We start from the raw sequence: 11228 nt of genomic DNA, 5'->3' as shown, positions 1-11228 counted from the left end.
ATGGGTTTTAGAGAAAATATTAGAAGTTGAATAATAGAAAAGACAATACTCTTTCTGTTCTGAATAACCACTTTAAAAGCCTTCCTGTTGCTCCCTGTTGTAGTTCAGAGTGTTCCAATGGAGCATCAAAAGCCAAACAAAAATACCTACTTTGCTTCTCTAGGGAATCTCCCTCCTAGGCTGGGCATTTCTCATGAACTTTTCTGCTCCCTATAACAGAGCTTCTACTGTGCATGACGAAGAGGTACACAAACAGATGAACAAGGTTCTTGCTCTGAGGTGTGAGATGGGTACTTAATATTCTATCATTTCACCTCCTAGATTGCCAGTGAAAAAAGGAAAATCATGGTGAAGAGATGGTAAAGGCACAAAATTGTACTGGCAAGAATTACATTAAACACAATTAGAAAAAATACCAAGACAAAAATAAACTTGTAACTGGCATTTTCTTTCATTAGCAGATTAATAAAATTAGAGATAAAAGAGCTGTTCTAAACTGGAACTGCAACAGAAGGCTTGAGAGCCAAAAGGATGAAGATGGTCTTCACAAATAGATTTATGAAAAAAATTCTTTGCTTCTCTCTCACTACAATTAAAACAAACAAACCAGCAAAAAAGCCCCTCAACCAACAAAAAAAAGAGGTTCCATGTATTTTTTTCCACAGTCAGTTTATTTCCAGAGTCAAAAGCATCATACCTGTTCAGATGTGCTAATTGCCCAGGAGAGTCTTATCAGATAGCACAGCTAGAGTGCTTTCTAATATTAGATCACACTGAAACAGGCCTGCTTTTAAGCATTCAATCAATGCATCATGATCCACTGATAAATTAAAAACTGTAGGCTGGGTTCCCTGATCTCTATGTGCTACTCAGACAGTTTAAGGCTCTGTGATCTCAACTGGGAAGATAAGAATCCCCCAGAGGCTGGCTGACCTGTGATGGATGGCTTAGGAACCAAAGTTTGCTGTCAATTCCAGTGTAGATCAAATCAGGGAACCAGGAGGCTGTAATCAGATCCCTTGAGCTCCTTCTTGCATCAAACACTTCTCAATTTCATGGCAGGTAGACTGGTTTTATATCCCTTTTGAGCCCTAGCAAAACATTAACTTTTAAAATTCTGACAATAGGAGACATCTACAAAATGAGAAAAAAATCTGATCCGGAAGATGGCAAACCCACCTTTAACTTCTTTCATTTAAAAATCAGATTCTTGGGACATAGAGAGCACCATGCAGTGTCCATCTCAGACATTTTTGCTACTGTCCTTGAGTTTGAATATAGGTTGTTGTGATCATTGCACATTTCCCAGCAGCTCTTGTACACAAGGCAAACTCATCTGCTGTGCCCAGTGACCAGCTCAGGCACTGGCAAACATTTTACACACTGTGGGGGCACAGACCCATGAAAACCACTGTCCTGCAGACCAAGAGAGCTGCCACGAGAGGGAAACTGGGGACAGAAGAGAAAGGTAATTATTTTTGTCAGGAAGGATGATCCCCTTTAATAAAGGACCACTTTTAAACATAGAACAAGCCTTAGAAATTCTCTTTTTGCAGAACTGAGAGTAAAAGCCTTTTCTTTATCCTGTGTATTGGTAGTGTCCACCATAGAGCATGGTGTAAGAAAGGACATAGATTTTGGCAGTGTGATCAGTAAAATGAGCCTGTCCAGTAAAAGGAGCTTTCCCTTCAATGCAGGAAAGTCACACTGTCCTCAAACAGCCAGAACTAGAGCAGGAAGTAGAGTTACTTTGAGGTTTTGTTTGTTTTGCTTTGTTTGTTTCTAAGTACTGTCCTAGACTGGTCTAATCGAGTTTGTAGGCTCTTACAGATGCTGTATTTTTCCTTTCAATGCTGTTCTAAGAAAATAAAGTTGCAAACACCTATTTTTAATAACCACCACAAGATTTCAGAAAGGTCTGTGCCCAAAGTGTGAATTTCTCACTAAGAAGCTTGTGCTCAGGTACCATTTTAGGCAGTGGGTAAGGATGTCAACAAGTAGGAAACAACACCAAAAAAAAAAAAGCCAAATCAATATTCTTTATTCAGATGGAAGATGAGCTAACACAGTTTATCTAAATGTTTAATAATTACCCCAAAAGGCAGGAAGCACACATCATTGCACATTGCAGAGAACTCTGAAGGAGGCTGGGCTGGCTCTATCCTCTATGTCCTTTGTTGTGGACGTGGGGTCACACAGGATTTAGGAACCTCTCCAGCAAGAACTGCTAAAATGTACCTGCTTAAAATGTAAGGCTTCACAGCATAACATCTGCTACTGCAGCACAATAAATATGTATTAACCCAAGACAAGGATTTATTGTATGTGTAGTGAGATGGGTAAGGAACAAACTGAATGGAAGAGGGAACTAGATTAGGCTGAAAAGCAATTACTAATGATGTTTTGGAACAGCATCTTATTTAATATTTTCATTAATGATAGCACAAACAAACAACCATGAACTAATGAAGTTCGAACATATATTTGAAACTGGGACAAACTGACAGAGTATAAAACAAAACCCTAGAATTTTACACAGGAAGAATGTAGTAAAGTGACGTCTTAAGCAATGAAATAAACAGTTGTCACATCATGTGTTTGAGAACCAAGTTATTTTGCTAAGAAAAAGGTGGTCCTCCGGTTAAAAAGAATGACACAAGAGAAAAAGATTAGTAATAGCTTCTGCTTACTAGAGTCATGAGCAGTAACAAAATAAAAGTAACAGAACTCCTACTGCCACAATGTTTTCAAACAGTGGTGACACATACAACAGAGAATGAAATTTCCTCAGTGCCACAGCATATCATTTTTGCAACTTTGCAAGAACCATGATGTGGAACTGGAGAGACAAAGGACTCTAATTAGAGAAGACCCAGAACACATCTATGCTGAACACCCTAACCAAGTGAAAACCCCCCAGTAACTGCTGAGTAAATGAAAGCCAAAGCTACAGCACTGCTGGAAGCCTGGGGCTATGCCTCAGGTCATGCTCAGACAAGCAGCCACACAGAGCCCAGGACCAAGAATTCTTATCCAGGGCAGATTAGGCAAGGTCTGTGCCTATTTGCAAGGGTTTAATGAACCTGAAGAACTGCTGGCCTCCTGTGGAAAATTCTGCAGCTGCTCCTGAAAGCTGCCCTTGGCCAGTTGCTTGTCCAGGTGCCAGCACTAAGCCAAGCTCTTCTCTCAGACACAGGCAGTGGCCACAACAGGGGCTGCTGGCACAGGCACAGCTGGACTCTGCAATGGTCTTGGTCTGCAAGACACTGGAGCAGATCAGCAAAGAATATGGGAAGTTCACTGCTGTGTGTCATGGTTTCATGCCACAGTCATCAGGAGTGTCCTTCACTAAGCATCCTTCAGGTAAGGTGAAAGATTTTGTCAAAATTAATCCAATTTCCTTCTGAAAGTCAAAAGACCTCAGAACAACTTGAGAGCAGCACATGGGAGTTTAAATACAAAGTGAGTTTCAGCTCTCATGGAGTAAACAACAGGTGCAAGGTGGATTTTTTTTAACTTCCTTGGCTATTCTGAAGGTTTGTGCACTTGGATCTGTACCTGAAGACATTTATTTGCTAAGGAAGAAGCTTGAGAATTTATCCTGGTTTTTCCTAGATCACAGGTTGAAGCTGTGAAAGGTGGCAGATGCAGGGCTTTGCTTCCCATCCAAACAAAGCAAATGAATATTGTCATTAGAAAAAGGGCCCAAGTCCTTACAAACAATGTTGATTACTGAAAGTAGTTTAAAATTATTGCTTTCTTCAGTCTCATTGATCTTGAATGCATATGCACAAAGGAAGAGCTCCAGACATGGCACTCATAGGTACAAATGTGTCCAGAATGTTTCTGTGGGCAGCTCTTCATCACCATCACCTGCCAGTGCCAGTTGCCCAAAGGAGTGTCATAGACTGGTGTTTTCTTGCTCATTTTTCAAGAAATTTTATTAATCAAAGTCAGGTTCAACTTCTTCAAAAAGCTGAACAGATCTCAAAGGGTCTGTCTCAAGATTAAGAGAAGTTTTCAAACATACCCAAAGAACACCACCTCTTCCCCAACAGCACTTTTGATTAACAAGATGAAACAAATCTGTTTTATAGGTTTACAAAAGATAACAGCTTAAGGAATGTCCTATTCATTTATCTCTTCCAAACAGAAGGAAAATGTAGATTTAAATTTTTGCAAGATTAAAGTTTGCAACGAGAACAGCAAGTGAAACTCAGAACCCCTCTGATATTATTGTGAAATTTGCCACAAAGGCCTAAGGAGAAAGCCCTGACAGACCTTGACTCAAGGAATGCCAGCACCACTATTTGTGTTGCAGAAAGCCAATGTTTCTTCATGGCAGAGCAGTTTAGTAGAGCCGGACTAGAGATTGAGCTGAAATATGTTCACCAGCTGCAGGACTAACAGAAAATTATTTCAACCCTCTTAACAACTACTTGAGTACCAGCCACCAGGAAAACAAAGGTGTATCTTTAAATATTTTACCCTTCCTAGCAGTATCACCTCTGAATTCTTCAAAGTAAATCCACATATTTCTGATGTTGATGGAATGACCTTTATTTCCTACCTAGCTGACAGGGCTATTGCATCTGTACCATGAATTCCATGAATAAAACAAAATTATACACTGAGGAAAAACAAGGCAGTAAATTTGAATTCTTTTCTAATCTAATGATATGAGCAAATACTGAGAGACTGAGAAGCAGAAAAAAGAAACTTATTTACATATTCATTGAGTAATTTGTATAATCAGAAGATTTAAAAGGTCATTACCGGAACACCTGCCTGTTAACAGATGTAGAAGAATGAAGGCCAAAGAACACAGTTTTTATAAAGATGTTGATAGATAAACAGTTGGCAGATTTGCAGCTACCTGCTGGGGCAGCATTAGTTCCTTTGGTCAGGCCACTGTCGTGGATGAGGTACATCTGGAACTCATGAATCCATGCACACACTGACTATCCTGTTGCAAAGCTTGCCAGTTGTTTATTAACAACTGCACTGCTTTTAAATATCAACATTCCAGCTAAAACAGCTTTTATCCAGTAGGGAAGTTTTATGTACCAAGTTCAAGTATGGGTCGGATGTTTGCACTGACAGCAGATATTGAAAAAACCTAACAGTCTCTTCCCATGGAAAGAAAACCAGCAGAGTAGATGCTTGTTTAGACAGATGGGAGGCACAGCTTTGCACAAATCTTAATCAAGAATGAAGAGCCTGTCTTAATTTGGCCAGATTGGTTAACTTCAGTGTCAGTGCCCCTCAGTAACACTGGAGACTCAATAGCCATTTGCCCAGGCCCACCCTGAGAATCACTTCACTTAACTGTACATAACCAAGAGCTTCGTCTCCAGGTCTCCAGGTGTAAGCTGGAGGGTGCGACTTTGGTCTGGGCTGAATTGTTTTCTGGAAATTCCTATTAAATCTCTTAAACCAGACAAAACTAAAGCATCAGGAGCGGTGGTTCTGGCTGAGATAAATTCTTTCACAGTAGCAGGTATAGGGTTGTATTTCAGATTCGTGTTGGACAGTGCTGGTAACACAGGGATGTTTCAGCTATTGCTGAGCAGGGCTTACACAGCATCATGGCCTCTCTGCTTCTCACCCACCCCTAAGGAGGCTGGGAGTGCACCAGGAGTGTGGAGGGGACACAGCTGGGACAGGGGACCCCAAGTGACCAAAGGGATTCTCACACCATCTGGTACCATGCTCAGCAATAAACTGGGTGGGAGGTTGTGCAAAGGACTGGCTGGATGGTTTTATTTCCATTTCTTTTTATCTCTTTTCCTCACAATTTGAAGAAGTACTATTATTTTATCGTAATTGTTCAACTGTTTCTTTTTGACTTGTGTCCTTTCAGTCCTGCCCCCATGTCTGAAGGGGTGGAGGCAGTGAGGGAGCAGCTGGGTGGTGCCTGGCTGCTGGCTGGGCTTGAACCACCCTATGAGCTCAGACAGGCAATTTACAGGTATCTCCATTAAGGCAAAATAACATCGTGCAATCAACATTCTTTTAGTTGTGGTGATGCCTCAGGTTTTAGCTTTTCTATTTTTCAGATTCTGTACTGCTTTAGTTTCATATTAAGGGATAGTAAGCTCTCTTCACAGTCTAGGGAGACAAAATCAATTCCTTCTCCAGCTGGGGACCAAGGACAACCGATGCAAATCTCTCGGCCAAGAGCCTGATAAACAATGTGGACTGAAGAGAGAAAAACAAGAAGGATGGGAGTTCATAGGCTGAAGCTATAATTGGACAATTAACTCCAATGTGCAAATGGACCAGAACTTATAAAAGTGAGAGACCCCGTGACCGGTCATGCATTTTATGACCATTTTGGGTTCATCTTGGGTGTAGCCCTGGCTGGGCTCTTGTACTACCCAAGGTGTAGTACACTTTTAATAAATACCTACTTTATTCCTTTAACACTGTCTAGCCTCTATTCTAGGTCAGCCTTCACAAGGCATCATTGGGAGAGCATCTGGTTGCAAGAAGAAAAATAAGTGGCTTAGATGCCTGCATTATCTGCATCCTTAGTACTAACTGATCAAAATAGCTATAATTTACAAAAATAGTTAAATATAAACCAATTTATATATTATTCAAGCCTATGTTTAATAGTTAAGACATTTCCCCCACTGTACTGAGTACTGAATCACCTGAATATTCAAGTCATGAGGAAGCTCAGGGGAGAATCTGGTCCAATCTCCAGCTCAGCAGAGCTAACTCCAAAGCTATGACACCATGGAAGATCAGAGCCCTCCCCCCTTGTCAGCCAAGTTCTGCACATCCCCAAGGATGGGTATTCCACAGGCTTTCTGAGCAACCTCTTCTAGTTCCATTTCCCTCTCATAATGATTGTTTTTCACATCCAACAAGAAATCCGCTTGCTCAAGTTGTTTCTGTAGCATCACATTCTCCTCCAGTCATCTCTGGGGAAAGTGTTTCCGTTACCCTCCTGCAGGCAGGAGCAGGCAGCAAGAAGCTGCCCTTGTGCAGGTGTCTGTGTGTGCGCTGCAGGATTTGTCCATCAGCTCCAGGTCTTTGCTGAACATCAGGAGATGCCCCTTGGTGTCAGCTGTGGCTCCCAGCTGCTGTCATCTGCCATCAGTCCAAGGCTGCTGCTCACCCTGTCACCAACCAGCCCTGGCAGCAGGGCCTGCCCTCAGCAGTGCCACAGCTGCCAATCTCACCCCTTAGCAGATTATTCCTCCACTCTCATGCTCCAGCCAGTTTTCCACTCATCTTCCAAGTCTACCCATCCATCCCATCTCTCTCCAGTTTGGCTGTAAGGATACTGTGTAAGACTGTGTAGAAGTCTTTGCCAAGGATAGGAAACGGGACATGCTGTGCTCTCTCTTCTTGTACAAAAGGGAGGGAAGTCAGGCTGGTTAGGCAGAGTTTGCCCCTGGTAAAGCCATGATGACTATTCCCAATCACCATTTTGTCCCTCACATATCTCAAAATAAGATTCATTTCCATAACCCCTAGGAACATGCTCTAGTCCTCCAAGGAACTGAGGTTACATGCAACCTCAGCCTCAAGAGTATCTATGATACAATTATTATTTGTTTTACAAAAACAAAGATACAAAAATACTGATTTTACACTCTCACCAAGAAGACATTTTTATACAGAACAACCCCTTTGCAGCTGTTGAAAAATCTTTACTATTATATAATTTCTATACACACTTTTATACATTTTGCTTGCTTTAAATGTACAGAATAACTGAAAACAGTTTTAAGCAATTCACAAGTTTACAAGGTAAGTTTTTTACAAAGCAATACACCTTCCCTCAATTTTCATGACAAAAGCTTCTGCGTGGTCAAGGATTCAAAAACTCATCCAAAATTTTCAGAGATGATTCACACAGGAATCTGAAATGCCATAAAACAATGCATAACGGAATTAGAAATGCTAAATGCCAAATAAATCCTCAACTATTTGATTCACAGAGTACAGCTACCACATGATTTCTTTGACCAGTTAGTCCATATTAGTTTATTAAAACGCCTTTACAAATTACTTTTGAAATAGCTGGATTCTTTTTCTTTCAACCTTTCCATTTTTCTCCTGATCATCTCTGTCTCTAGAATAACCAACAGCAAACCAGTTTACATTACTATGTCAATTCAAGCACATTTTCTAATATTTCGTCATCTAGTTAAAGAACCTGCGTGTTTTCTGCACAGCATTGTTACTCTTTTGTTCCAACAAAACAGTGAAATCCTTTACAAGAAATTCATTCTAAGATCACTTTTCATTCGTTTACTTTCTTCATTTCTCCCTCACCCTTCAATTTTTATAATTTTTCTTCTCACCTGTGGCAACTTTTTTCGAAGCCTGAGCTTTCAATCTTATCCTTATTAGCAGCTGCCCCCTTGAGCTGCCCTCACACTCCTCAGCCCTGCTCTGACTCTGATCTCACACTCCTCTCTGTAGTGCCACAGCCTTTAAGCCAGGATGAAACTCCAGTGTCAACTAAAGGTAGTGTTACAAGGTTGTACAGAATTAGGAGAATTAGTTATGTTCTGTGGGTTTAGGCACAATGCTGCTTTGTATAAACTTTATTTCCTTACAGTTTAAGGCCAAAAAACCAATGGATTTGTGATGTTGGACCATTGGCACGTTGACCAAAAGGCATCACTTGGGCTAACTCTGCTCCTCCCAAACAGACAAGCTGAAGTCAGTTTTACCAAGTACCTTCCTAAGGAACTTAAAGATAGGAAGCAGAGAAATCATACCCAGAGTTATACACCAAAACAATTCAAGAGCAATAATTTACAGACACAAGAGAGTGCAATTAAGAATCTGAGAGCTAGCTAAATGATAATACTAAAAAAAATATTTCAGCACAGTCATTAGCTAAATTTAAATTCTAATATTCATATATCAAAAAGCTAAAAAAAATAAATACACAGTATTAAGTTATTATCCCATAGCACATTAGGTTTTACAGAATCTAATGTTTCTCTAACCTCCAAATGACTGCACTGACAGCTTTATCTGCATTTTTTTTTTGTTAAGCATAAATATTTGCATGTTATAAACTAATGTGTGTGCCATGACTCTTGAGGAAATTCTCTCAATACGCAGTATGTTGTACAGAATTTTTAAATGCACTGAACAGCATTTTTAAAATACAGACCCACAGGACCATCTGAAATCACTAGCTCAGCTGAAGAGGGAAGAGTAAATTGCAGTGAAAAGTTTTGCTTCTGAATTAGTGCACCAATTCCTTGTATAAGGGCAGCACCTTAATTACCACACCAGACAGCTTTTTTATTTTTTTTTACTTTCATTGCTAATATGCAAGAGATTACTCCTAAGTCTGAAGATAAGATGCTGGCACAGAATGCCAGTTCTCTTGGGAAATTAAAGAATGTCACCATTTCCTGGTATACCTGGGTATTGAATAAAATAATCCCTCGAGGAGTTATTAGGAGCTAATGCATTCAGAAGCAAAAAATAGTAATACTATTAAGAATGAGTTAAAACCCAGTAAGGTCTTTTAGCCAGCAGCAGCACAGTAATGTGTGTTAGAGGACTGTCTTCAAATTAATGACCAGAGATCTAGCTTGCAGCATACTGTAACAAAATTTGGTGTTTGGTAAGCAGAGTAGGATGATAAAATAGTTTACAAACAATAAGGCATGTTTTAGAGCATGAATAATCACATTTTAGCTACATTAGCACACAAGAAGCAGAGCACTACAAATGGCACGTCAGAAGCCACCAGAGGCCCAGCCCAGTCTGATGTTCTGTCTTAGGTGGGAGACTGCAAACACAGTTCAATTCATGGTGCAAAACCTGATCACTGCAGAACTTCCTCCAAACCTCTTTCCAGCATCAATTATTTTACCCTTCTGGAAAGAAAAATTCCTCAACATAAATGTACAAATATGACCCTCCCCAAATTCTGCAAAGCTGTGGGATAGCTTCTGAATTTTATCATAGTGCAATTCCAATTCATAGAAAAAGTCTTCCAATTATCATATTCATATCCCTAACCCTTGGATTTTGTCTGCAACTGCCTCCTGGGTTGGTATTACACAAAGGTAGCCACTCATATATCACGAAATTAAAACACTGTGTAGCATCTTATACTCTTCATCTGCCCCAACATGCAGGTTGATTTGTCCCAGTTCACTGGGCAGAGACAATCATATAGATTCATAAAGCAATTATCTGTGTTCTCACTGAAATTTATAGTCACTAGTGCTCTCAAGTGGCAGCAATTATTCACTTTAATGTGCCTATTTATTTAATCATGTTAAGATTCACTTTAATTTCACAGCTTTTTTTACTGTCTTGATTAGAAGTGCAAACTGAAACACGATACCCCCTGCTGCTCTCCTTCTTTTCCACATAATTATTATTATTATTGTTAAAAATATTCTAGTAGGGCACTTGGCAACCCATTGTAAAATAATTTCAAGGGGAAAAGAATGGAGTTTTGTTTATTTGTGTTTGATTTTGTTTCCAAGCAAGCTCCTGACCAAAGGACATTTTGTTCACAGCCAAGCAGCTCTCCAGCTTTCCTGAAGGTTTCTTTTGGGTACAGGAAGGGACCCAGAGCACCCTCCACTGGATGGAGGCACAGCTCAGCCACCAATGTCTATGTCAAATCACTAAAATGCTAGAGAACAAAGTGCTTCAGGCCAAGGATCCAGAAGAGCACACTGGGGAAGAGCTGTGCAAGAAACTGCTGAGTAAATGAAGCTCCTATACAATGAGGCTCTTTTACAATGGGCTCTTTGGCTGTTTGGGACTCTCTGGTTTGGCTTTTTTTATTTTAAAGTCTGTCTACTCTACATCCATTGTTTGACTCAATAGTAAGGATCACTAATTTGAAGAATGAAAGACTGCAAGGACCTCTGCATGTTCAGGCCTCTGTGGTGCATTGCAAACTTTCTCAGAAATTTTGGATTAATGTCCATAACCCCAGTCTGGTTTCTTCACATTCTGTATATGTGATTATAATGTCTCCTTTGCACACTTTTTGATTCCATGGGCAGTTCAATAACTAGGCAGAAATCAGATGTTCACAAATTTTAAGATTTATCCAAGTTTGAGACACTAAAGGCTAAAGCATTCATCATGATACTCTTGACAGGCCTGAGATAACTTATTGCAAATACAATGCAGCCAATCACTTTCAAAAAACTTTTCACAGAAGATACATAAGATAGGACACTTGAAATACACCACCCCCAACAGAAAAT

General features: G+C 40.1%; 1 protein-coding gene across 2 annotated transcripts in view; it reads right to left on the bottom strand.

The window, feature by feature from the left end:
* Window positions 1-2288: 2288 nt before the first annotated feature.
* NCAPG2 (non-SMC condensin II complex subunit G2) overlaps window positions 2289-11228 on the bottom strand; it is a 47686-nt gene continuing 38746 nt past the window's right edge. For both annotated transcript variants that reach the window (XM_031061720.1, XM_014309368.2), the window contains one exon: window positions 2289-7880. In XM_031061720.1, coding sequence (XP_030917580.1) covers window positions 7829-7880 — 52 coding nt within the window. In that variant the 3' untranslated portion in view covers window positions 2289-7828. The remainder of the gene's footprint in view (window positions 7881-11228) is intronic.

The sequence above is a fragment of the Geospiza fortis genome, unplaced genomic scaffold (assembly GCF_000277835.1).
Source record: "Geospiza fortis unplaced genomic scaffold, GeoFor_1.0 scaffold282, whole genome shotgun sequence".
Taxonomy (NCBI): Eukaryota; Metazoa; Chordata; class Aves; order Passeriformes; family Thraupidae; genus Geospiza; species Geospiza fortis.
This window is presented reverse-complemented; position numbering and strand designations above follow the sequence as displayed.